Raw genomic sequence first — 27,196 nt, forward strand, 5'->3', positions numbered from 1 at the left:
AAGAAGCAGGCTCCCAGCCTTGGAGCCTGATGAGGGGCTCAATCCCAGAACACCGGGATCACGCCCTGAGCCAAAAGCAGACGCCTAACGACTGAGCCACCCAGGCGCCCCTCACATTGAGACTCTTGACCTTGAGTCCTTGGACCTCACTGCAAGATTAAAGAAGATGGTGGGCAAAAAAATATTTTTTATAAATTAAAAAAAAATTGGTGAAGGCCCCTGTTGGCTCAGTTGGTACAGCACAAGACTCTTGATCTTGAGGTTGTTGAGTTCCTGTCCCACCTTGGGTGTAGAGATTACTTAAAAATAAAATCCTTAAAAAAAAATGGACACAAAACTTTAACTGGTTCAGGTAAACACTGTTTTGATAACCCAGTTAAGGCTCTTTCCATATTATTATGCCAGGAGGGAGGCTGAATAGTGGGAGGTGGCCCTGGATCCTGTAAGGCACTGTTGCCTTCCTTGCCTCAGGACTTTTGCATTTGCTGTTCCAGATGCTTGGAATGTTTGTCCATCAGCCCTTCTGATCCTTCAGGGTTCATTATCACAGCCACCTTCTCACTTCCACAACCTCAGTCCCTGATCATTCAGTCTGTGCTTCTCTGTCGCATCCCCAATCATTCTAATCACTCTTGTCCTATGCTTTTGTCGTCACTACTCTCGGTTGTTCCTGTCTGGTGAGGAAGGGACTAGTCTGGCGTGGTCATCGCTGGGTTCCCAGTAACGCGCCTATTAGGAGTTCAGTGAACATTCAATTTAGGAAGGAATAAATCCCTCACCCTCAAAGGAGGGCAGAAATGAGGCGAGCTTCATCGCCACATTTTCAGGAACCACAGACTTACAGGAAGACCATTCTGTACCGTCTTCTCCCACCCCGAGGCCCAGCCCAAGGGTGAAGGTACTAGGACGTCACCAAGCTCCGGAGCAGGGAGGCAGGAGCCCCAGGGCTCGGCAGGTTTGCGCCTCCCCACGGGCTACGTCCTACCCCAGGCGCACCAACGCAAGCCGCACACCTCCCCCCGCCCCCACCGCCCCACCGCCCCACCGCCCCACCGCCCCACCGCCCTAATCCTGGGGCCAGCCCAGGTGCGCCAAGGGAGGAGGATCGCCGCTCAGGTGCCCGCTCCCTGCGCCTGCGCTCTGCGCGCTCCGCCTCGCCAGGTGCGCCCCGCCCCCTCCCTGACCGGCCACCTTCGATAGCTGCTCGGAGGCGGCCGCCATTGGCTCCAGCGCCCATCGAGGGTTTGGAAGTGTGGTGGGGTTCTGAACCGTGAGAGAGTCGCTGAGTGTCGCCGGGGGCAAGGGGCGAGTGAGGGGTGGACAGAAGCATCGTGGGCGTAGGAGGCAGAGTGTCCGCACACCGAAGGTCCGACGAGGGGGACGCTCCCAGGAGACTTCGGCAGGGGCGCCGGCGCAGCACCTCGCAGACCCTCTGGGAGCGCCCGCACCTGAACACGAGACTGTCCAGCGCGCGTGCGCGGCAAGGGTCTTCCCGCACCTGATCGCGAGACCCTAACGGCCAGCGGCTCGAGGCTTCTCCTGCGTTGCTGGGTGGAGCCCGTCATGGCGCAGCTGTGTGGGCCGAGGCGGTGCGGGGCGCTCCTCGCCCTGCTGGCCTCGCTGCTCCTCTTCCGGGCTGAGGCGGCCAGCGGAGAACGTGGCGTCCACGGTGAGGGCCGGGGCGGGTCTCCTGGGAGGACTGAAGGCCGAGAGGCCGAGGGCGGGGCGTTAGGGTCCGGGGGCTAAGTTCGGGTGCGAGGGGCCTTGGGCAGGGTCTGAACAGGGCGAATAGGCGGGAGAGGAAATTGGGGACAACCTGGTGAAGCTCAGGGGGTGTGGTGGAGCGGGCTTGGGGAGATTGAGCCTGGGGAAGAGGTTTGGGTGCCCCTGGGAGTGAGGACAGGCGGCGGAGCCAGGGTTGGGAAAGTTTTTTGCGGGTTAGGGAGGAGGCTTAGGACTATTGGCCAAGAAGGAGTGGCCTTGGCCTTCCTGTGGCAGGAAGGGGGTGAGAGGCCCAACAGAACGCCAGCCTCCTCCTCGCAGAGGAAAGTTCTAGGGCCCAGGAGAGCCCTGGGGGGCCAGGCCTGAGAGGGTGGGGCTTGGATTAGGTGACGTAGTGGCGGTTTTAGCCCCTGGGAAGAAGCCCCCACGCCCACCTCTTCACATATTGGACCACAGCCTCCCGAGAAATCTTAGCTGGTTCAGTTGCAGTAGAACGGCTCCGAAAAGAAAGGTGTTTCTCAGTGATATCCAAAGGAAGGAGAAGAAGAGCAAAAGTGTTGGAATGGAGAAGCTTTGCCAAGGTGCAAGAGTGGGGACCCCTTGGTATAAGAAGAGAATTGGCATTGAGACGCTGGGGTAGGGTTCGTGGAGCTGGTCCTTACAGGTTGCTGGAGAACAAGGCCCAATTTAAATCTCTACATTCACCAGAAAGTTTGGCCTGGGAAGGTCTTTTTGCACAAGTGTTGTCATAACCTCAACTGCTTCAGACAAGCACAGCCAGGCTTTGGAAAAAACCCTCTTTTCAAAAAAGAATTCATTGATTCAGCAAAGCTTATTGAGCCCATGCTATGTGTCAGGGATGATGCTGGCACCGGTGATAATAGTTGTGACTCAGACAAGCCAGGTCCCTGCACTTAAAGAGCTTATATTTTAGTGGGAGAGACAGAGACAGTGAATAAACATTTAGATAAAGAGCAGTCACCACAGTATTAAATTACTAAGAAGTAAATGAACAAGTTGAAGTACACAAACAACGTGATGTAAGATGGTGGGGCTGCTTTAGCTCAGGTGGTCAGGGGAGGTGTCTCTCTGAGGAGGGTGACGTCTTGAGCCCTAACACAAAGACCTGGTGGATGAGAGTCCGATTGGAGGTAATGGAGAACAGAGGCCTCGAGGTTGGAGCAAGCCTGGTGGTATTCAAGGAAAAGAGAACCATCCTAGCTGGAGTAGGAGTGGGGGTGGGGAGGGAATTGGAGGAGGTGGGAGAAGTAGGCAGGAGCCAGGTGGCTTCGTAGGCCAGCATTTTGGGTGGAAAGAGAGAAAATAGGGTGTCTGTACACCAAGTCATCACCTGTGGTGTTTTCTGAAAGCTCTTAGTTTCCCCACGCCAGAGGCAGAGAGGAGAAAATGAGCTAATGGGGATGTCAAGGGTCGGTGGGGAGAGGATCACCTCTGTAGGTCAAGGAATCAAGAATGCAGGTGTTGGGCGTGTGGGTGGCTCAGCAGGTTAAGCATCAGCCTTTGGCTCAGGTCTTGATCCCAGGGTCCTGGGATGGAGCATCTCAGCAGGGAGTCTGCTTCTCCCACTTCCTCTGCCCCTCACCCTGCTTGTGCTCTCTCTTGCTCACTTTCTCAGATAAATAAATCTTTAAAAAAAAAAAAAACTTATTTAAAAAAAGAAAGAATGTAGGTGTTGAACATTCTTGCAGTATGAACTAGAATTTGACAGCTCTTCTGTACTTTTTTCAGTGGTGTAATTATCTTAGGATGTACCTTCCAGTTACCTGGCCTGGGACTTTATCAAAACTGAGTTTAGGGTTAACCTCTACTGCTTACTCTGAGCTCCAATGTGTTGTTTAATCCTTGAAACAGCCTGGTGCGGTGGTGAAGTTACAGGTCTTGCCTAAGGTCACACAGTAGTAATTGACAGTCAAGTCTGGCTTCCGAGGCCTTCTCTTTTCCCAGTGGCCTTTCTGGCTGCTATAGCTGACTGGACCTCCTGACCTTTCAGAAGTACTCCTGTCTGGTTGGGTGAACTAATGACCTTCCTTATCTGCAGTTCTGTTTGTTTGAGAGCTTTCAGTAGTTTAATTTGAGGCGGGAGGTAGTTTTGATTTTCCCCCCCTTCTGATTGCTTTGATTTTTTTCAGGAAGCAGCGTCTTCCACTAAGAGAGATAAGTTTCTCCAGCTACTTGCAACTGCATAGGTACCACTAGATGAGTATGTTGAGGTGGGGAGGTATGTAGTGAATGTGGGGGGGGGGGTCGTCATGGTTGGTCATGAATTTGAACTGTGTGAAGACATGAGGGGGCTGAGGAGTAGAGGAAAAGTGGATTATTGGAGTTGAGGTTTTGGGGAAAATGAGCTAGAAAGACAGGATACAATGGGCAGTGAGCGAGATGCTTGAAGCTGAGGTTCCAAGAAGCTGTGGTTACTGAGACAAGGTCTAGGCATAACCATTGTGGGGTGAGGCTGAGGGGAGGACAAGATCGCTGGAGAAGAGGTCTAGGAACCAAGAGGCCAGGGTGATCTGAGGGTCAACCACCTGGATATGGAAATCCCTGAGAATGATGAGAGAGGCAACTTGAGAAACAGTGAGCCAGGAGCTAAAGTCACGGAATGAGGAGTAGTGATCTGGGCTAGCAGATGATGCGCAAGGTGGGGTACAGGGGTGCCTGGGTGGCTCAGTTGTTAAGCGTCTGCCTTTGGCTCAGGGCGTGATCCCAAAGTCCCAGGATCGAGCCCCGCATCAGGCTCCTCCACTGGGAGCCTGCTTCTTCCTCTCCCACTCCCCCTGCTTGTGCTCCCTCTCTCACTGGTTGTCTCTCTCTCTGTCAAATAAATAAATAAAATCTTAAAAAAAAAAAAAACCAAGGTGGGGTACAATCTACTTTGATGATGAGATTGATAGCTGGAGTTTTGAGAGGGCAGAAGGAGAATGGTGTAGAAGCAGCACCAGGAGCAAGGAGACCTACCCTCTTGGGCATGTCCTCAAGGGAGAGCAGGTTTTGGTTAGAGTAAGAATGTGATGAGAATGTTCAGAGAGGAGATTGAGAAAATGAAAGATTTTGCTTAAGGTAGTTGCTAAGTTCCCAAGCCCCAGAAGTTAGGGGGAGGAGAGATGGGAACAAAATTGGATGTATGGGGTTGAGGGGGTAAATTCAGGAGTCTGGGGCTGATGTGGTGATAAGCAAGTGATAGGAGTGCCATGTGGTTTCAAGGCTGACAACATTGAGGGCAGATAGGAAGGGGTGTGGGATATAGTGGACACTTGTAGTTTGGACAAAGGGTGTCCTGAATCCCGACGCCTGCAGATGGAGGTGGGGGAAAGCTGATGCTGCTCTGGGTGTTTCTAGCATTCAGGGAGAATACCAGTCTGCCGTGGAAAGTGCACAGAGATTATAAACTGGCCGTTCCCAAGAGGCCTCAAACAGGCTTTATGTGACTTGTACATTTCTAGAGTCGGGAATTTTTTATGGAAAAATTTGGCTGGGGCTCTGCCTGAAAAATGTGAAGATCAGTGGCACCAGGTCAGTGTTCCCGCATAGCACCCATAGTGCTCTGTTTGGAAAGGACATACACTGCTCTCCCTCAGGCTTCATGTAGTTGGCCTGCCACCGTATCTCTAGCATTTGAGTTGTGACACCCCCCCCCCCCCGCAGTCTTAAGAATATGCTCCATTTAGTAAATGGAGGTAGAGAAAACATAACAGCTCCTTATAAATTGTGTAGTGCGGGGCGGGGGGGGGGGGGTGTATTATTGCTGTTAGGGAGGGAAAAGCCCTTATCAGGTGGCCGCAGATGTTTGTGATTTTTTCTTTTCCCTAATCTCTTCCCCGGGTGATAAGTCCTCTTATTTCAAGTGTCCCAAAATATGTAATTTTAATTTCACTCAATTCAAGGACAGATCATAACAGTTGGCCCTTGAACACTGCGGGGGGTTAGGGGCACCTCTGTGCTGTTGAAAATCCACATGTAACTTTTGATTCTCCAAAAACTTAACCTACTAATAACCCCCTGGAAGCCTTACCAATGACATAAACAAGTCAATTAACACGTATTTTGTGTTACATGTATTCAATGCTGTATTCTTACAATAAAGTAAGCTAGAGGAAAGAAACTGTTATTAAGAAAACCATCAAGAGAAAGGTCAATTGTGTCTTCCTTTTCAGAATAAAACCTCAAAAATTGCTTTGGGAAGTTTAAGTGTAGTTCCTGCTGCCAGTAACTTTATGCCTGACCTTGGGCATCAGAGCTTGGTGTTAATGGGTACTGGGCTCATCGTCTTTTGTTGATTGTTCTTGGGACTTTCTACTGGAGAAAAGTGCAGTGGCCTTCATTTGAGAGCCTCTACTGTGCTTTCAAGTGATCTTCAGTTTCCATCAACCTCTTGGGTTAATTACAGTTTCCCCAGAACTTTGACTAAAAGGACAAACTTGCCAGCACTTCTCCAGTAAGCATGTTCTTAGTCACCACTCCTTTGTCTTCCCTTCACCCATTGATGGTTGTAACTGAGTGGTCAGATACATGACAAAGAGCTAAAGTGCAGTGGGTATTGGTGATCAGCTGAGTGAGGGTTCTCCAAAGTAGCATCTTAGAGTTTTTTGTGTTTTTTTTAAGATTTATTTATTTGAGAGTGAGCGAACCCACCCCCGTGAGTGGGAGGGGGGCAGAGGGAGAGAATCTTCAAGAAGGCTCCCCTGCTGAGCGTGGAGCCCTGATGCTACAGGGCTTGATCCCACTACCCATGAGATCATGACCTGAGTGGAAACCAAGAGTCTGGCGCTCAACTAGCTGAGCCACCCAGGAGCCCCTGGCATCTTCTAGTATTCCTGCCCTTCACAGAAGAGGCACTTGTTTTGCTTGCAGTCAAGGCAGTTTGGTTCCAGGATATTTTGAAATATTTATTCACTGATTTATTCAACACATAGGTTTTTTTTAAAGATTTTATTTGTTTGATAGAGCACAAGCTGGGGGAGCTGCAGACAGAGGGAGAGGGAAAAGTAGGCTCCCCACTGAGCAGGGAGCCCCACGTGGGGCTCTTTCCCAGGACCCTGGGATCACTACCTGAACCGAAGGTAGACGCTCAACCAACTGAGCCACCCAGGTGCTCCTATTCAGCACGTTTATTGAGCACCTACCACATGCCAGGTACAGTTTAAGACGCAGGAAATAGCACTGAACAAAACAAATGACCTCCTGATGCATGGCAGCTACCTTGTAATGAAAGGAAGACAGTACAATAATAAAATGAGCAATGAATATATAGTGATGAGTACCATAAGAAAAGTAAGGTAAGGTTTGGTGTGCTTAGTACTGAAAACATGGCCTTTGAACCTCAGATGGTGACAGTCCCTAAAGAACGTTGAGGGCCTCACTTTCAGGTCCACTGAAACATTCTCTGCCCTGGTCAGCATTTGAGAGCTCAGCCATGATAGAGAAAGCAGACTTCTTTCTCCTCTTTCACCCAGCTCTCCTCGCACTTCTCATTTTTCCTGTCCCCAGAGGCATTTGCAATTCTCCCACTTGTCTTGAGGTAGTTGGCCATGTGCTGAGGCCAAGTAAGTGATGAGGTAGCCTGAAGAGTCATGTGAGAGGGGAGAGAACCCTGAAGGGGTCACACTGAAATGACTTCATGGACCCCAGGAAGCCTTGGTGGCCCATTGGTCACATGACTAATGCATTTTTCACAGTGACTCCAGAGGCATTAGCGTGTGGATTATGGGTGTCTTTGTGCAGTCCTGGTCACAGGTGTCATTTCATGTATTGTTTCTGACAAGATCTTTTTGAAAACTAAAAAAGGGTTGCTGGAACATGAATGCTGAGGCCCAGTAACTTTAGAGTTTAGTTACTTTGAAAGTATTTGAAGTATATTTTTCATGATTGGAAATCCATTTTAGAAATGAGGGCAAAAAATTTAGCAATTGTTTTACACACTAGTGTTTGAGATGGATCTCACCCAACAGGGTCCTGGGTCCGTGGCTTCTGAAGTCCTTGAGTTCATATGTCATATTTTATGTGTGTCCCTGGGTCTGTCATTTAGAGTCTAGGACATGCTCTTAAGGGGGTGAAAAGTATTAGTTATTATCATAGTGTGTGACCTTTCAAAGGGCCACTGCGTATAAACTAATAGACAGTATGCATGTGGTATTGAAATTTAATGGAACATAATAAAAAACATGTCTAAAAAGGTTCCTTAAGATGATGATAATGAAAAAAAAGTTTGAGAAGCGCTGTTCAAGGGAGAGGGTTCGTTAGCTTTCATCAATTTATGAAAATGGTCCATGATTCAGAAAATGTTAAGAATCCTTGAACGAATTAGCAGGCAGTCCCATGAAAGACATTGAAACTGTTTCCTTCCAAGTTATTCAGATGGGCTACTGTGATTCTAGTTATAGATTTAGGTAAGAGTAGAATTTATAGTCTTGTTTGAGTGATGAATACGAGGTGACAGTGTGTAGGAGTGGTGTCAATGGTTTATAAAATGTAAACTTTTATATCTAAAATGCCAAGGTTTTACATCTAAAACAAGATATTATGAATCTAATAATGTAAGTTGGATTTGTCATTGTAAATGTTCTTTCCTCATAAATATCTAAGGGTTATTTAAAGTTTCTGAATTATTTATCCTAATAATGACAACTTCCAGGCACCCAAAGCTAGAGGAGATGGGTAGTTAGTAGCTTTCTTTACTGAAAACAGAAGCACGCAAGTATGTAGGACCTACCCAGCTAACCAAAATAGGTGAACTTCTAGATCTCTTTGAAGTAAAACTGATCGTAAAATAAATGTCAACTCTGGAATCTGGCACAGTGGAATTAAAAGAGCCGTGAGTACCTCAGTACCTCTTCACTTACACACTTTTAAAGATTCTCTCATTCTTTTAAGAGATACTGGAAGGTCCAAATGGGTAACGAGGGCATATTTTTTCTTATTTTCCCTAGGCTCTGAACTCTTAATCTCAGGATAATGTGGGGTTGCAGGACTTTGATCTGTGTGATAGTTCGCCATTGTCTTACTCTGGGTGAAGATAAGGAAAGGTATCACTTCAGGTGCGGTAAATGGTCACACAGCAGAAAAACAAAGGGAGGAGTGATGGTTGGGTTGTTTTGATCAACTCTGGCTTGAGGTTGTACTTGTGGATTTCCTTATCCCTTGTGTCCTGTCAGCCGCCGTGTTCAGTTGGACTTAAGTAGTGAATTGTGTCATCCTTTTCTTTCTTTTTTTTTTTTTAAAGATTTTATTTATTTATTCGACAGAGAGAGAGACAGCCATCGAGAGAGGGAACACAAGCAGGGGGAGTGGGAGAGGAAGAAGCAGGCTCACAGCGGAGGAGCCTGACATGGGGCTCGATCCCATAACGCCGGGATCACGCCCTGAGCCGAAGGCAGACGCTCAACCGCTGTGCCACCCAGGCGCCCCTGTGTCATCCTTTTCTTATCTTCATTCCCACTGTCCCTATATTAGTCTGGCCTCATAAAAATATATTATCTACTATTTATTCAAAGCTTTGTGCTAAATGTTTTAAGGGCTTTAAAAAAATTTTTTTTCTTATGTGAGAGAGAGCAGGAGCAAGGGGAGAGAGAGAAGGAGAGAGAAAGGGAGAAACAGACTCTCTGCTTAGCAGGGAGCCCTATGTGGGACTCCATCCCAGGACCCTGGGATCATGACCTGAGCTGAAGGCAGGTGCTTAACAGGTACCTCTGTTTTAAGGGCTTAGAATGGAATACAAAACTCCTTTAATTTTCACAACATTTTTATGTTATTGGTCTGTGTGTCAAAGACATCCCTTCCATTTGAGTTGTTTTTAAGAAACGCATCTGTGGGGTTGCCTGGGGTCCTGGGTCCTGGGATCAAGTCCTGCGTTGGGCTCCCTGCTCTGTGGGGAGCCTGTTTCTCCCTCTGCCTGCCATTCCCCCTGCTTGTGCTCTATCTCTCTCTGACAAATAAATAAAATATAAAAAAAAAAGAAAAGAAAAGAAAAACACATCTGTGCATGCCCCCAGAATTTATCTCAGCAGAGACTATGGAGGAAAAGCTGAGTCTTCTTGCTTTATTACTCAACACTGAATTCAAGTGCCCTTTCCCAGACAAGCCATTGTCAGGACAGCCTCAAGATTAATAAGTAGTGCATTCCAAAGCAGGCACCATAAGTCTAGATGTCACAGAAGGGGACTTTTTACTAACAAACTTGGCTAGAAAACACTTTTATACTAACTAGATCCAGAACATGTATAATACATCACACAGAGTGCCCTTCACTTAAACGTGGGTTGAGTTCTAATGTCCTCAAGATAGTTCTCTTGCTAACATTCTCAGCTTTTACTGCTAAACCAATTGGATTTTAAAGAGAAAACTGTTTACTACAGAATATTTCTGACACCAGATGAATGGACTTTTCCACATCAAGCAATTCTCCATTTCTCAGTGGACACCCGTTTAACTCACTTCTGACACCAACTCCATGGAGTTAGCCCAGACCCCACAGGTTTCCAGCTCAGTCCTAAACCTGCTCCTCCCACACCTTCAGTTGAAAGTCCCAGGTTGTCACCTCTACTTCCAGCCTACCTGCTATAAATCAAGGGTTCCCATAACCCCCTCGGATTTTATAATTTGCTAGAATGGCTCACAGAACTCAGGGAGATAACATTTACCAGTGTGTTACAGCCAGATGAAGACATGGAGTTAAGTATGGGAGGGTCCCCAGCATGCATAGAAGCTTCTGCCCTTGTGAAGTTTGGGGTGAGCCAGCCTCCTGGTACGTGATGTGTTCACCAGCCCATCTCTCCTAACCCCTTTGGTTAGGGTTTTTTAGGAAGCTTCATCGTATAAGCATGATTGATTATTAACTCAAACTCCCATCCCCCACCCCTTTCTGGAGAATGGGGGTGGGGCTGAAAGTTCCAACCTGTCAATCTTTCCCCTGTCTTTGGCAACCAGCCCCCATCCTGAAGCTATCTAGGGGTCCTCCAGCCACCAGTCATCTCATTGTCACTCCAGAGATTCCCAGGCTTTTAGCTCTTGTGTCAGGAACCCAGGTCAAAGACCAATTATTAGAATAAAGGTGCTCCTAGCACTTCAGAAACCACCGGGGAGGTGCTGTGGGCGGTGACCAAATATATATCTCTTACTGTGTCATAGATAGGCTGAATCCATGATCAGAGCTTTGCCTGATCTTCCTGAGCCTCCCAAGATTCTTCCTGTTTACATACTCCAAGCCTCTGAAATCTGCATTTTTTTTTTTTAAGCAGCCAGGCCTAAATCAGTGACGATGTGGCTTGCTGAATTAAAGAATATGGAGTTTATATATTTTCTGGCTTTGCTGCTAGGTTAGTATGCATTTGTTGCATGTACTGTTGTTCCCATGTTTCGAGTGAGGAAGTAGGCGCAGGAAGGTTAGAACTCCCTCTAGGTAAGACAGCGCGGCATAGGTAAGGGTAGGAGGCAGCCAGGGATTCTTGCACACAGAACGGGGATCCGTCCTACATGCTTTTCCAAATGACTCTTCGTATGTGTCCCTATACCAGAGCCTTTGGTCATTTCCTTTGTACCTTATGTTGGCTTACAAGCTCTTTGAATTTCAGATGTGATCGAAATAGTTTACTTTGTGTGATATGTTTTGTTTTGTTTTTCTGCCCAAGTGAGTCTTGTCCTACTTGTAAACCCCTGGAGGGCAAAAGACCACATCCCCAGTCAGTGCGTTCTATATAGGATGGCTACTCAGCCCAGTTTACCTTGGAAGGTTCCAATTTATGCCACCATATGTCACAGAGTGACTCTTAAGAACACCCCCTTTCATTCTGAAAAATGTCCTGATCCAGAGGGAACACCGTATGTTGACCCTATTTACATGTAATAGCTATTCGAACACTTGTTGCTTAGTACTGCTCAAGATACTAAGGAATTTAGCACATTCAATTTTATTTATCCTGTAAAGTTTTTTAACTGAAAATTTTAAACAGAAGGGGCCATAATTCACTATCCTGATAAAACCACTGCTGACCCTTAAAAAACAAAAGTAATGAATGCATTCACAAGAGTAGAATACTCACTGTACTGAAAGATACAGATGGAAAAGAAAAACTGTGGAAAAGCCTCTCTCCCGCCCTCAGGCCCTTTCTTTAAAGGTACATTCATGCACGCATCTAAATTAAAAGCTTAGAAAGGAATTATAATACGTAAACCATTATGCTTTTCCCCCCTCTTAGTCTTAAGACATTTTCTATACCGGCACACACACCTTTGCCTGTTTTGAACAGTGCTGAGTATTCCATTGTGTGCATGTCTCACAAGTTATTAACCAGCGCAAACATGATGTCATGATGGTGAATTTTCAGCTGTTACAGGTGAACACCAAGCCCTTTGTGGATGTGGTGATTGTTGCCCCCGTTCTTTAAAACACTTGGATTACATGACTCTTTATTGTTTTCTTTGCTTTTTGATACTGAGGAGTGAACTGTACTCTTATGTTTTTGTGTGTAGGTAAGATTTTCGAATGTCTGAGGAGTATTATAACAGAATTTCTCTTTGGCCATTGTCCTTAGAATTCTAAGTTGCTTTAATGGAAAGAGTAGTGCTGTTTTTAGTGATGGAAGGGTGTGCTGCAGAGTTCTTGGCAAAGGACAAACCCGAGGAATGCATGGTCAGTGTTGTTACAAGAAACGTGAGCCCTGGGAGTCTACTTGATAGCTTCTGACTGCACATATAAGACTTGCTGAGTTCTATAATGACAGGGGCGGAAAATCTGAACACTGTTTTTATAAACACTCTAAAGAAGAGACTAAACTGTAGTTCGTGGCTGCTGTCTGCGTATGGCCTGCAAGCTAAGTATGGTTTTTACGTTTTTTAATGTTTGAAAAAATCAGTATTTTAAGACACATAAAAATCACAGGAAATAAAATTTTAGTGTCCATAAGTAAGGTTTGACTGAAATGACAGCCATGCTCATTCATTTACATATTTGTCTTAAGGCTGCCTCCATGCTATAGTGACACAGTTGAGAAGTTAGACTATGACCCACAAAGCCTGAATAAAGGCAGACCTTGTTGGCGTGGTTTTTGACATGCACGAATTTCAGTTACCACAGTATATTAACTCTGGGTACTTGGGTCAAATACAAGTTTCAGCTAATAGCTCTTCAGCCACAAATCACCATGTAAATGACATATACGCGTGGTGATCGGTCACTGCACGTCTGTGACTCCCATTTGCACACACAGCAAAGCACGTGGTTGAGTTGCCTCCTTGTTCCCCAGTGATCATCCTGTGTTACAGTTTATAAAAATGCTTAATCGATAGAGGGGATTGGCCAAAAAAGATGAAAAGTGCAGCGAAGAGAAAAAGTGGTAGTGCTTGGGCACAATACCAGTGGAACGGCAGTGGAGTGATGGAAGCCTTCGCCAACTGCAGGAATGTTGATACTGCCTTGATTGGGGAGACCGGATAGACAGCCCCAAGAGCCCGAGTGAGGGTCCACTCATCGACAGAAATGAGGAAAGTGGTGACAAAAAGGATGATTTCCCAGTGGAAAGAACGGCGGCGAAAACCTCCACAAAAAGTAAAGCAACTCTTACAGCAGTTGTGACGTTGAAATAGCAAAGGATAAAATGTTGGACGCTGATCCAAACCTAGAAAGATGTAGGACAATTCACTAAGATGAATTGAAAATAATGCTTGCTTCATATCAGAAGTCATACGGCTAAAGACCATCGCAGGCATTGTTCAAGCTACTCTTGGTAGTTTTTTCTTTTTTACAAAGAAATTTAAACACCTTAATTCTCAAGTTTCTAATATTTTAGCCACATTGTACTAGGTAAAAACTAATTTTACTATTTTTCATTCTATATATTTATAACCCACAGTTTTTAATGTTTTGACAAATTTAGAGGACTTGGAAGTTACAAATTTTCTTGTTGCTTTCCACACTATCGTGCAAAGCAAGTGCTGCCTGTGTTCACTGTTTGGCCCACCATAAAAGATGTTTACTGAGCTTTGCTCTAGAAAAACAGATGGATGGGAGGAAGAGGACCATTTCATGAGTGACTTCAGGCTGGTGAGATGATCCCAGGCTTTCTTTTATTAGGCAGACAGTGAGGCAAGAAGTCAGGTTTCTTCAGTGTGTAGCACCCATGGGAGTAAAAAGTGTATCAAGGGCTAGACTCCTAGGAAAGTTCTTTTCACTTGTTGTAGAAGTAAACTTAACTCTGGGACACCTGGGTGACTCAGTCGGTTACGTGTCTGCCTTCGGCTCAGGTTGTGATCCTGGGGTCCTGGGATCGAGCCCCCATGTTGGGCTCCTTGCTCAGCGGGAAGCCCGCTTCTCCCTCTCCCTGCCCCTCTGCCTGCCGCTCCCCCTTGCTCGTGCTCTCTCACTCTTTATCTCAAATAAATAAAATCTTTTTTAAAAAACACAAGAGAACACGTTCAGGGTGGTTAATTCAGGGGAGAGGGCGGGTAGGATTGAAGTAAGGGATGTACACAGGGTTGGAATTTGATAATGCCGAGAAGCAAACACACTTGTATTACGGTGTTTTCTGTGCTTTTCAGAATATTTGAAATAGCTTATTAAGATAATTTTTTAACGTAGGTACTGCAATAGCGTGTTAGGTACTGCCTTCTTAAGTCTGTAGAGTTAAATTGGATTGGTAGTGCCTGGGAGCCTAAAATTCCTGTGATGTCCTTGTTAGCAGGTGACAGCAGGTTATTCCAGCCGATTGCACATGGAGTGAAGGTGTCTGAGCCATTGGCTTGTTGTCTTGGTTAAATCTCTGGTGACTTCAGAACCAGAGGAACCTGTTTTCCATGACGAAGACCAGGCTGCTTGGCAATTTTATAGTAGCTAATGTTCAAATGCCTGCCAGGGTTTTGTAATTAGGTTCGTATTTCACACAGTGTGTGATTTTTAACCATTTCTGATGCTTTTCCAAAAGAATGTTACTGTTTCCTAAAGACAGGAATTTGCTTTTTTACGTATTCTGAAGCTAGTATTTCCAAATTTGGAGCTCCTCAGCTTTTCTCCATTTCCTCTGCATTTTGAAAACTTATGGGGATGTATTTCATTTTGCACTAGCATTTGTGAGCATTCAAATAGGACTTGAGACATATTTTTCGTGATTGTTTTCTAATGCTATTCTAAGACCAATATATCGTTTTGTCATCTCTTAAGAGTAATAGAATTATTTATTAAGGAATAACCTGAAAATTTGTCCTACCAAGTTCCCCTCAGCCTTGGCCAGTTGGTGTGATGCTGTCCATGACCCTGTCATTGGACACAAGCAGAGGCTTTGGCCTCTTGAGCCCTTGGATCGTGTTAAGGATCCTGAGGAATGTTTTGGCTTTTAAGCATCTTCAGTTTCATGTTTTTCCCACTGCCTGTTACTATACTGGTTTTTTCTGTCTGTCTGTCGGTCTGTCTGAGGCGGGGGTGTTATGTTAATGCCTGGCTCTAATCAGACCAATGTGAATTCGGATTCAGCTCTGCTTGTGGTTAGCTTAACCACCCCAAGCCTGAGTGCCCTCATTTGTAAAGTGAGCGTGTCACTACCTGACCTGCTGTTTTATTGTGACTTAGAAATAGTGCACATAATGTGCTTAGCATAATGCTTCAGTGAAGGTAGCAGAAGGGCTTTCAAGAAATAAGTAATGCTGAGCATTTTGGTTCTTCTTCTTCTTCTTCTTCTTTTTTTAAGAATTTATTTTAAAGTAATCTCTACACTAAACTTGGGGCTTGACCTCACAGCCCCGAGATCAAGAGTCACAAGCTCTACCGACCGCGCCAGCCAGGCACCCCCATTTTTTTTCATTTTTTTAAAACTGGATTTACCAAAGTACAGTGCTTTAATCAAAAGAAACACTTTAAGGAAGATGATAAGTCATGGAAGCCATGTTACGTACTAAAGCATTTCTGGCTTTTCGTACAAGCCATTCGGAGAACAGTGAAAGAGAGCGCACTGATGCTCTTTGGGGTGGGGGTGAAGAATATGTGGCCTGTGCATCCGAAAGTACACTGTCTCCTTTACAACGAATAAGCAAACAAAAACAAAATGCTTTTTCACTAGTTCACTTCTTAAGTCTAGACAGTAAAAATTTCTATCATAGAGGCTTAAAAGCAGTTTAGTTAATAAAAGCATATGACAAAAATGAGAATTTTCTCCATTTGACAGGGAGCTTCCAGACTCACAGAAAGGACTCTGCCTTGACACAGTAAGAGCATGGTTAAATTTCACCTTGATGGAACCTAGCTTCAGCCAATTATTCTGCTACTTGGAGCTTTTACTTTTACTCTAATCAAATTTGTGTAAAAAAAAAAAAAAAGATAAGCTTTTTCTCTTTTTATTACAGAAATTTTCAAATGTACACGCAGTTCTGTGAGCCCACATGGACCATCAGTCAGCTTCAGCAACTGTCAACATTCTGTCTTTACAGGCATGCTATGTTTTTTGTCTAAGTTTTTTCTTAACGAAGAGACATTTCTAGGGGCGCCTGGGTGGCTCAGTCAGTTAAGCATCCGATCTCAACTCAGGTCTTGATCTCTGGGTTGTGAATTCAAGCCCCGTGTTGGGCCCCATGTTGGGTGTGGAGCCTACTTAAAAAAAAAAAAAAAAAAGACATTTCTAAATTCCCCTGTGACAAAAGTGAAATCCCCCTTCCCCCCAGTCCCCTCCTACCCTATCCAGGGAACCTAAAAATAAGTCTGTTTTCTGAAACTTAAACTGTGAAGTCCATGTGTTGTCATTAAGAGCAGATGAGAGCCGCTCTCTGGGACATAGTGGCCTCCCAGGTCCACAGGATTTGTTGTGAAGAGACCGTCACCTCTACAGGAAGAATGTTCCAGTCAGGAAGAGGCATCAGTCAGGAAAGGAAGTGTCCCAGAGGCACACCTTGACTGTGGTATCTTGACCGAGGTGTGTCCTGAGTTGTCTGCTGTGCGCCTCCGGCCTGCTGGGTGGAGCCTGATGGAGCAGAATGTTCAGGGGAATCTTGCAGCCGACTTTTCCCTATTCTGACTCCAAGCGACCTGCTCTGTTTCAGGCTGCTTTCTGAGGTGGTGTGTGGGTTAATGTGTACCTCCAACCTGCTTGACAGTTGTTTCTTGGCAGCCTCCTGTGCGCTCTGTCAACAGGTGTCCACATCCCTGCATCTCGTCAGCCGGGGCACCACGAGTAAGTGTCTGAGCTGACAGAGACGAGGGCCAAATTCTGGGCAGTGTGACTTCACTAAGATAACTGCTCTCCAGCCCTAGATAGGGTTTTTTTCTCTTCTTTATATACCGTCAGCCTTCTTCACCTGCACAGAGCATGTTCCCGGCATCCTTGCTTAGGAAAAGCTACCAAATTTCCACCCTTGATAAGGTAGGTGGTCAACCTGTCGAACTCCCTGCTGTGGTGTCTGGTAGTTCCCACCTAGCTGCTTTCAGCTTTGGTTGGCATTCTCTCAGGTTTTTTTGTTTTGTTTTATTTAAGATTTTATTTATTTATTTGACAGAGAGAGACAGCCAGCGAGAGAGGGAACACAGCAGGGAGTGGGAGAGGAAGAAGCAGGCTCGCAGTGGAGGAGCCCGATGTGGGGCTCGATCCCAGAACGCCGGGATCACGTCCTGAGCCGAAGGCAAACGCTTAATGACTGAGCCACCCAGGCGCCCCTCGGGTTTTTGTTTTAGTTGAGATGTAATTCACCTATGATACAGTACACCCATTTATTTATTGTTTGGTTTTTTTTTTTTTTTTTAATTTTATTTATTTGTTTGACAGAGAGACAGCCAGCAAGAGAGGGAACACCAGCAGGGGAAGTGGCAGACAGAGGGAGAAGCAGGCTTCCCGCTGAGCAGGGAGCCTGATGCGGGGCTCAATCCCAGGACCCTGGGATCACACCCTGAGCCAAAGGCAGACGCTTAACGACTGAGCCACCCACACGCCCCAGTTCACCCATTTAAATTGTGCAGTTCCTCTCTCGGATTTTTGTCTGAAAGACTGTCCCCGAAACTGCTCAAGAAGCGAGGATACCAAGCAGTCTGAGTGATTTGCAGGGCGCTCAGCTTGGCAGGGCATTGGAGAGGCTGTTCACCTCTGTAGCAGTTGGGTCCTCCCCTCCTTGAGGTCGTTTTCACTTGTGGGTCATATGTGGATTCCTGTGTGGCTCTTCTCCATCTTGTCTTGTTAGTAGCAGTGCTGCCTCAGACGTATGACAGCCGGGATTGAGCAAATCATACACCAGAGAACTCTTTTCCTACAGTGTTTTCCTCGGGCCTTGTTGATTGTGTATGTTTTGTGACCTTTAGCACGTTGTCAAAAGTATCTGCTCCAGGTGCACACCCAAGCTGATACTGGTTAATGTTTTATGGAGAGGAGGTGCCCTGTTTTTTCTTAAATTGCTTTATTAAAGTATTTACATACCATAAAATCAGTTGTTTGAAGCATATGATCCAGTGATTTTTAGTTCATCTACAGAGTTGTACAGCCATCCCCACAATCTAATTTTAGAATATTTCCATCATCCCCGAAAGATCCCTGTGCCCATTTGCAGTCCTCACCATCCCCCAACCCCCCAGCACCAGGCAAGCACTAATCTACTTCCTCTCTCTCTTGATTTGCCTTTTCTGGACATATTAAATGATTCTGTTCATATGAAGTATCCAGATAAGGTACTTTTTAATTGGTGATTTAAAGGATGGTTGCTTTCAAATTAACAGAAAATTTACTTCAGAATATGCTTTTTCCGCTTTACTAATTATCTGTGATTTATCGGTGTGATATTCCTTGAGGTTTTGCTCAGTACTACAACCTTTTTTGTCCATAAGTTGATGTTTTGTGGAACATTTGGTTTCATGCCCATTATTGTGACATACTTTAAGGGAAAGGAGATCTTGCCCTCTGCTTTTGAAAGCTGTCCCCTAGTTAGTGAAGTAGACCTAAAAAACATGAAAATAATTAGGAGTAAATGACCACATGTAAGCAAGTGTTGGGCCTGGGTACTTTTGTTTGAGATGTTTATTGAGCGCCCTGCTCAGCTTGGAACGCCCTTATGCCAGAAGCCGGGGATGGGTGGAGGCCAAGGGAGTAGAAGAGGTGATGTGGACTCATGATCCCAGAAGATGGTAGGGTGCTACTGGGCAGACATTGAATCACATCGTCAGGTCACTCCCTTTTCAGCTTGCTTTCCATCCTCCTGATCCGTCCAGGACAGAGTCTTATTTTGGCGCAGGTGGTACCCCCAGCACTTGCTTATCTCTACCTTTTTAAGAGAGAGCATCTGTCTAGGCCATTTGAGGCAACTGTAGCTGGCTGGAATTTTATAACATTTTTGCTTGTTTCCCTTGTACTAGAGTGGGGTCAGATTTGGGGGTGCCTTGAAACCCAGGCCCCTCTTGGAATATTCAGATGGGAGCCATCACAGGTACTGGAGCAGAGGAGTGCCCTCAGCTGCCTTGGAAGGTGGGAGGCCTAGAGTTGGGAGCTTCTTTCTGAGGCTCTTGCGGAAATCTGAGTGTGAAGTGTCTGACCTGGTCAAACAGTGGATAAGGAGGTTAAGACACATCCTTCAGTGCGAAGTTCCCCCTTGGCGTCTGGTGTGGTTTTTGCCTTTGAAAGCCATGTTTCTACACTGGATGTTGTGTGTCTTTAGTAAATGGGGGCAGGGACAGAATCAACATGCAACTGAAATGTAGTTAAGGTGGGTGGGTTGGTATCTTTGTTAGATGATGTGTTTCTTTCCTGTACAAGGAAGGAGTCACTAAGCCTGGTGGCCGCACTTTAGAAATGGTTCAGAGAAGCTGTGCTGGATGTCGGGGATCTGGAGAACTGCGCCCCTCCTGTAGGTCTGTGCGTCTTCTCTGTTGGCAGGATTGCCCTGCCAAGCCAACTGGTCTCTGCTTTGTGTTTTAGACTTTTGTCGAGTTCCGAAGATAGTGGGAAGATGCCGGGCCTCCTTCCCTAGGTGGTGGTACAATGTCACTGATGGATCCTGCCAGCAGTTTGTGTATGGTGGCTGTGAAGGGAACAAAAATAATTACCTGACCAAGGAGGAGTGTCTTGAGAAATGTGCTGGTGTCACAGGTAAGACAGTGGTCCCTGGGGAAATGGTATAACTTACAGACAGTTTATTAACTGGGATGTGATGCCTTTTGCATTGTGCTCATTCTTCACGGCTGAACCTGGGGGATGTTTTTAAAAAGCAGAAGAAACAGGCGCAGTTTGAAGGTCGCCCACATAGTGGTTTCACAGCGGTCCTCTCCTCTTCCCAGAAAGGACAGTAGGCCACAGGCTGGAGCTGGGGGAGGGGGACTTGACTGCCTCTTCTTCTTGACTTCCTTTCTCCCACTGCTGAGTGCAAGTCCCCTGCCAGGCCTCGCAGAGGAGAGTCCGCCAGGCCACTCAGACAGGCTGCCCTCCGTGCTCCCTGGGCATTTGGGTTATTTTTACCTCTGGGACAAATGACTTGAGCTCACCCAGCCAGCCAAGGTATGAGTCAAATTAAAACTGGAACATACTTAGGGTGCCTGGGTGGCTCAGTTGGTTAAGAGTCTGCTTTCGGCTCAGATCATGATCCTGGGGTCCTGGGATCGAGCCCCACGTCGGGTTCCCCACTCAGTGAAGAGTGTGCTTCTACCTCTGCCCCTCCCCCTGCTCATGTTCTCTCGCTCTGTCTCTCTCAAGTAAATAAAATCTTAAAAACAAAAAAAACCTAGAACATGCTTTCTGGAATCTGTCCTTCTCCCAGCCCTCACCGGCGAGGGATCAGCGGAGTCAAGATAGTGTTGACTTTGACTTTGAGAGCCTCGTAGTTTAAAGCTCTTTTTTTTTTTTTTAAGATTTATTTATTTATTATTTGAGAGAGAGAGAAAACGGTAGAGAGCACAAGTGATGGGGAGGGAAAAGCAGGATCTCCGCCGAGTAGGGAGCCCAATGTGCGACTCGATCCCAGCACCCCGAGATCATGACCTGAGCTGAAGGCAGCTGCTTAACCAACTGAGCCACCCAGGTGCCCCCAGAGAGCCTCATAGTTTAAATAAGAACCTAAAGTACCATAACAGTGTGGGCTGGCTCTGAACTGAGCCGTGAGGGCCTCCTTCAGAGTTTACGGCAATGAGATGTTGGTCCTCTGGGGCTTGATTACTTCCAAGTGTGTTCTAGAGACCCAAGGATTTGGCTGGCCAAACAATTTCATTGGTGATCTCCTTAACATTGTTACGTGGCTTTTTGCATCGTTTCTTGATGGCTTGGCATCAGTGTTCCAGCTCTGGATTATGATTCACTGGGGTCCTCAGTGCTCACCGCATGCCGCCAGCCTGTGCGCCCTGCTCCAGAGACGAGCCCTGCATCCTTGTTGGGTTTTATGTCTCCTCATGCACTGGCTATAATCTCCCTTGGCTTTGAGTTCTGCATTCAGAAATCAGATATGCTTATTAAAGTTGTACATAAAGAGGGGGAAACAACAGTGGCCTTGGCTGTGTCCTGAGGTTCAAAACGGTGCTGGAGCACACAAGCCCACAGTGAGGGAGCACCTCGAGGAACATTTCGCTCATCTTTGTGTTGCACTGCCCAGCAGACATTCAGTATTTGGAGAGCTGAGGTAGGCTGGGTATTGTTTTGGGATCATGCAGGCAAGTTCCTCTCCTTTTGGGGGGCAGCTGGCAACCTTACCCAGATGGTGACTGAGGAAAACACCATTTATTGTATTTATTGTTGTCTGCTGTGATCTGGTATGGGAGCAGGAATTAAAGGGAATTATTTTTTTGCTACCTTTTCTGTCCTTTCCCCATGAAGAGTCAGCTGTAGCAAATGTACCTGCCTGTTTTAGTTTCTCCTTATTTTTCAGGAAAACGGTTGAAATCTTAAGAACACAAGCAGTGAACAGTGGGCATTCAGACAGGATGTTGCTACAAAGGGTCACGGGTTGTAATTTGCTGGGAGAAGGCAGACAGCTGTCTCCCTCGAGGTGGTCCAGAGTCTCCAGGCCCAGAAAGCTCATTTGTTGGCACCCGAGCGTGGCCCGGCTGCGCGTCTTGTGAAGTGTTTTCGCACGAGTCTGGGAGGAGAGCTAGAACTGCCGAGCGGCTAGTTGCTGGAGTCTTTCGCCAGCATATTCTCCCCGAGCAGGCACCCTCTGTGGGAAGCCAAATGAGAATGAGAATGTCAGTTTATTAATTTATAATGAGAACCGGAACCACCCAGGGGACCAGACACTTGGATCTCTGAGCCTGCTGTACATTTAGTCCATGTAGGCAAGCCTCTCAGCCAAATTCCCAGAAGATTTCTTGCTGAAGAGAGGCGCAGAACAAGGGACGCTGGTTTGTGATATGAACGTTTAATGGCATCAGGTGATGCTGGCCCCGTGCCTCTGCCCCAGGTCTTCTGGGACCAGCAGGGAGGCAGTGGAGCCAGGTCCTGTCCTTCCTGGACTCTGCCAGTGCTTCCTTTTTTGTATTCCTGGCCTCTCCACCTCACCCCATCACTTTGTGTGTATGTGTGAGATAAAATATACATACCGTAAAATTTACCGATTTCCCACAATTCGGCGGCATGAAGTATATTCAGACTACTGCATACCTAATTTTTTTAATTTGTTGGGTGAATTAATACAGTTAAACAGATTATTTGGCCCTGGAAGCCGTTCTGTCTTTTTAAAGTCATTTCATGCATCTTTGCTCTGATTACCAGCGAGTGATCTTAAAGTTTAACCCACAAGGAACCCACTTGGTTCCTGATTTCCAAGTTCCAGCAGGCTTGTGGTCTGGCATGTACATCGAAGGGCCCACGTAAAGGAGAAGCGGGAGTCACCGTGTGAGGCACGCACGTGGCACCGTGGCTGCTCAGGGGCTGCACTTGTTCTGTGTCACAGGGCGTTCTTGAGGTGCCCTTTCTGGCTGTGTCATCCATCCCCTTGTAGAGAACACCGTTGATGATCTGGCCGCCAGCAGGAATGGAGCAGATTCCTCTGTCCCAAGTAGTAGGTTCTTAAAACAACCGAGGATGGAATGAGGGCCATCTGGACCACGAAAGGACATTTGTAATTTGGGAGTAATATAAGGGCTTCCACCTCCTGGTCTGTGTATCCCAAATGGATAAACGGGCTCTGCCTAGGCCACCAGCTTCTAGCTCCTGGCTGGCGTCCTTACACCGGGGAGTTCACATTGTCCAGCGGACAAGAGGGCTGAGAGATGCTGCAGTGCTTCCAGGCTCGCCTCTGCTTCCTCCTGGGGGACAAGGGATTGTGGATGTTGCCACTGCCTTCGGCTCAGGCCCCTTCCTTCTCTCTGGGCTGGCCTCAAGTCCCCTGGCCTCTGCCTGCTGTGCTGTCTTCATTGCCCCACCCCACCTCTCCTTGCCTCTTCTGTCTCCTTTATTCTCGGTTGTCCTTGCCATCTGCCTCCCTGTGCCGAGTCCTCTGTCTTCTGCCACCCCCGCCTCTATTCCCACTGCAGTCCTTGATCTCGAGCTTTATGTTAGCTTGCTTTGTAGTGCTGACAGCAGCCGCCCCATTCCTCCTTCATGCTTAAAGGACTCTGCCTGCATCAGGAGCCTGGGGTGAGTGGTCCAGGTGCACTGGCAAGTCCAGCCCAGCTTTCTTGAAGGCCAGTTCCCATGGGCTCTGCTGGGCAAGACCCGCTATGGAGGGAGGGAATCTGCCCCCATTCCCATTCGAGGGCAGCTCCCCAGTTGGCCAGCGGCTCTGCACTGATTGTAGCCTTGGCTTTGGTTCTCTGGTTCTGATACCAGTGCTCACGTGAGAGTGAGTATTTATTAGTTCAGTGGTTGGCTGGCTTGTTAGAATCACTTTCCACTTTTGCTAGGCCAGGAATCCTGTGACTGTCCTGACCGTTGCTTTGCCTGGGTTCACTCTTTATTCCCAAGCTGGCCTCCAAGGTCATCTAGAACCCTCAGGCACTGACATGATATCTCTAGTTTCCATCCTGTTCTAGAAGAAAATATCTCCAGGAGAGTGAGGGGCCTCCTCACTATGTCAGAGAACGAACAAGACCATCTTCCTTATTACCTCAGAAATTGCGGCTGGGATGAGTTTCCATAGTAACCCCTGAGGTGGCAGGCAGGCCTCCCCATCCAGCATTTATTCCAGTGTGTATGATAGAGCCCGTGAGGACTCTATGGGAGGTGACAAGCCTACCCATGGAGGGGCCTCCACTCCTAGGTGCCAGAGTCCACGCTCCCTCAGTGGGCCCTGTTAGTCTCAGGCCCAGCCAGGCTACATGTACTGTGTCCATCCCAGCCTCCCTGACGTGGATGTTTGTGTTTTAGTTTCCAGAAGGCACGATTCTGATGACCTCTCCAGTGATATTTTCGACTACGAAGGTATAACTTTTTAAAAATATTTATGTATGGGAAAAACATGTTTTCTTCCTTAGTTGGGAATTGAGACACACTTGAGTCTTTCCATTAAGGAAGGTGTAGAGCAGACCTGACCTTTCTCAGGTGGTAGAACTCACGAGAATGCCCCAGGGCTGTAGGAAGTGGACATGCCCCAGATGCAGGCGGGGCAGCTTTCCTTTGGAAAGGCAGTACTGTGTGCTGGCTCTGCCTCTCGCCAGCTGTGTGGCTGTGGGCAGGTTACTGTGTCTCTGCCTCCCAAGTGTGAAATGAGGGTCTTAGGACAGATCCCTTAGAGACCAAGTTCATACATGTAAAGTGCCTAGAACAGTGCCTGATATGGAGTGATCTCCTTACCAATGGAGTCTGGCTGTAAAGAGAAAGATACCCGGAAACATGGAGGACTGTCAAGTGGGCCAGACTGGCCATGTCTGTAATTTACAAGTTCCTTTAGCAGAGAGCTGTTTCTCTGTTGGCTTGCAGCAGTACGACTGCTTGGGAACATTCCAGTTCCATTTCACCTCTGAGCCCTGCTGATTTGTACTCCTTGGGTTGTGTCATTCCCAGAATATTGCACTGCCAAAGCAGTCACTGGGCCTTGCCGCGCATCCTTCTCACGCTGGTACTTTGATGCAGAGAAGAACTCTTGTGACAACTTCATCTATGGAGGGTGCCAGGGCAATAAAAACAGCTATCTCTCTAAGGAGGAGTGCATGCACAGCTGCTTTGGTGAGCCTGCCTGATTCCTAAATGCAAGAAACAATGGTGGGTGGATGAGGCCTCTTGAGAGGACACGGGTCCATTTCCCCGTCCCTAAAATGAAGAGCTTGGCAATGCTGTCATTAGGACACTACCATTCTCTGGCTCCCTTGTGGGGAAGAGGTGGGCTTTGGGCCCGGCTGTTGCACAAACATGTCCTAGGTCCCCACCGGGGTGGCAAGGCCTCAGAACCCTCAAAAGATCTGGAAGAAGTCCCTTAGAGCCTCCTGTGAAACCTCGTTGGTGGCAGCTCCAGAGGGCAGGAGGACCGTGAGCTGACCTTAGGGTTGTGTGTTCTGTTCCAGGCAAGCAGTTGTATCCTGTCCTGCCCCATGGCACTAAAGGTAAGAGGCCTCTGGCCCTCCTCCACCTGCCTTCCCTGACGAAGCTCAGCTGTGTTTTTGCAGGCACATATTGTCTCTGACACATACTCCTTCCCCGTAAACATCTTTTGGGTTGAAAGTCATGTTTCTGCACGCGAACGGTCAGACAGCTTGGAACATATGGTGGATGTTTGTCCCACCACATAGTATAATCAGTGGGGGCTGGAGGGAGGCAGTCTCCACCCGGGCAGCTCTGGGTGACTGGAGGATGAGTTCTGCCGTTAGGCTTGTGGGGTCTGCTGCACACAGGCCTGCTGCACACTGGCTCCAGGTTTGGAGGGAACTTTGCTGCTGTGGGGTGTGCTGCGTTGGTCATGGATGACAGGAAGTTGGAGAGCCCTTGCTGTGTGTGGGCAGAGCGAGGCAGGGCCAGTGCTGTTGTCCCCAAGCAGGCTGGTCTGACAAGACCCCAGGCCTCCTCTTGCTTTTGTTTCTGATTCCGAGCCTGAGTCATGGATGATAGTGTTTGCACAGAGGACCAGCCACACTGGTTTGGCCTCTTTCCGCCTATCTTCCTGTTCAGGAGCCCAGACCTGGCCTGCGTGTCTGCTCTGTTGTAGAGGAGCGAAGCTAGAATCTGGTTTGCCAGGCACGGGGCAGAAAGCAGCCCAGGTATGGAGGGTTGCGGGTGGAGAAGGAACCGCCCCTGCCCATTCTGTAGCCACATGGCAAGAGGGAGCCAGGTAGTTGCCACAGGAGGCCACGTTCTTTAGCTGGAGCCCCACCTGAAGGAAAGCATCTTAGCTAACCAGTGAGACGGCGGTGGGCCAACCACTGTTCAGTTTACCTGGGCAGTTAGGAGCATGAGTGTCCCCTCCCGGTGCTGCTCCGAACACAGCCTTGCCTCCGCCCTTACTTCATTCCACAGGCAGCCGCATGGCCACTGCCGGCCACATCCTTCTCTAGCTGGTCAGAGTGCTGTGTGAACACAAAATGTTGGGGGTTTATGTTTACACATGAGCCAGAGGGGTGTGCTTTTTACATCCTGGTACCCATTTGGTGGCTTGGGACTCCTGCACGGGTTGCCCCTGAGAGGTGGAAATACAGTGTGAAGAGGGATTCTTTTTGTTCAAAAAGAGAGAACACAAATAGCCACTGTGCACACAGTGCGGCGCCTCCCTTTCTCAGTAGCCTGCTTCTGGGGACTGTAGACTGATCTCCCAGGCCGGTGGTGTCTGTTCTCCAGACCCTCCCAGGCTGAGGCCGGGGGAGGTCCTCGCCCTGAGCCCACGTGCATGTGTCCTTCATGAGCCCCGTGCGGCTGCGCGCTGGCTCTGCTGCTCCTCGCCCTTCTGCTTCTGAAGCCTTTCTCTCCTCCCCAGTGGTGGTCCTGGTGGGGCTCTTTGTGATGGTCCTGATCGTCTTGCTGGGCGCCTCCGTGGTCTGCCTGATCCGGGTGGCCCGGAAGAACCAGGAGCGCACCCTCCGCACGGTTTGGAGCTCTGGGGACGACAAGGAGCACCTGGTGAAGAACACCTACGTCCTGTGAAGGCCCTACCAGCCAGAGGCCGCCCTTCCTCAGGCCTCCCTGCTGATGACGAGAACCTGGGAAGGGAGGGGAGACAAGTGTAGCATGCGTGTGTGCTTTTTAAAATAGAGTGATTGGTTTGTACTTGTGCGATCATTAGGGCTTCGGGTCTGTTTGTTACTGCAGAAGGTAAGAGGGTTGCTTCCTGCTCTCCCGGCTGGGTCTGCTTTGGGAATCCGCTCGGAGGAGGGCTCTGCCTCATCCTGCAAGTGCTCTGGCCCCAGATCAGAGTCGGCTGCTCTTCAGCTTAGTTCTTTGCTCCAGGTCTTAGTTTTTTTGGCTTACGGTGAATCCTGTAGCGTCCTTTCCCATCACAAAAGTAATGTCTTAATAGTTTCCTTTGTTTGATTTGTGTGGTTTTGTTTTTTGGTTTTTTTTTTTTTTTTTAGTAAGCAGAAACAAAAGGTTTTTTTTTACTAGGATTCTGAAAGGAAGAGAAGAAAATGTACAAGTTTAATAAAAAGGGCCTTCCCTTTTAAAATAAA

At 47.5% G+C, this 27,196-nt stretch overlaps 1 protein-coding gene across 2 annotated transcripts; it reads left to right on the top strand.

Moving 5' to 3' along the window:
* Positions 1-696: 696 nt before the first annotated feature.
* On the top strand, positions 697-27,196 carry SPINT2 (serine peptidase inhibitor, Kunitz type 2). 2 transcript variants are annotated; one of them, XM_026482406.4, is made up of 6 exons: positions 697-1,669; positions 19,602-19,772; positions 23,973-24,026; positions 24,609-24,770; positions 25,106-25,144; positions 26,506-27,196. In XM_026482406.4, exons 1-6 carry the CDS (start codon positions 1,564-1,566, stop codon positions 26,670-26,672), a joined length of 699 nt encoding a protein of 232 aa, XP_026338191.1. In that variant the 5' UTR covers positions 697-1,563; the 3' UTR covers positions 26,673-27,196. The 2 variants fall into 2 exon arrangements, with proteins under 2 accessions (XP_026338191.1, XP_044234117.1); XM_044378182.3 differs by lacking the exon at positions 24,609-24,770 and having other exon boundaries at positions 930-1,669.

This window comes from Ursus arctos, unplaced genomic scaffold, assembly GCF_023065955.2.
Source record: "Ursus arctos isolate Adak ecotype North America unplaced genomic scaffold, UrsArc2.0 scaffold_19, whole genome shotgun sequence".
Lineage (NCBI taxonomy): Eukaryota > Metazoa > Chordata > Mammalia > Carnivora > Ursidae > Ursus > Ursus arctos.

What these genes read in the sequence shown, in the direction of transcription:
- SPINT2 (XM_026482406.4), top strand. Translation starts at nt 1,564, where the DNA reads ATGGCGCAGCTGTGTGGGCCGAGGCGGTGCGGGGCGCTCCTCGCCCTG. An exon ending in GAAATGTGCTGGTGTCACAG is followed by an intron (nt 19,773 to 23,972) that starts GTAAGACAGTGG and finishes TTTGTGTTTTAG; the next exon opens with TTTCCAGAAGGCACGATTCT. An exon ending in TGATATTTTCGACTACGAAG is followed by an intron (nt 24,027 to 24,608) that starts GTATAACTTTTT and finishes TGTCATTCCCAG; the next exon opens with AATATTGCACTGCCAAAGCA.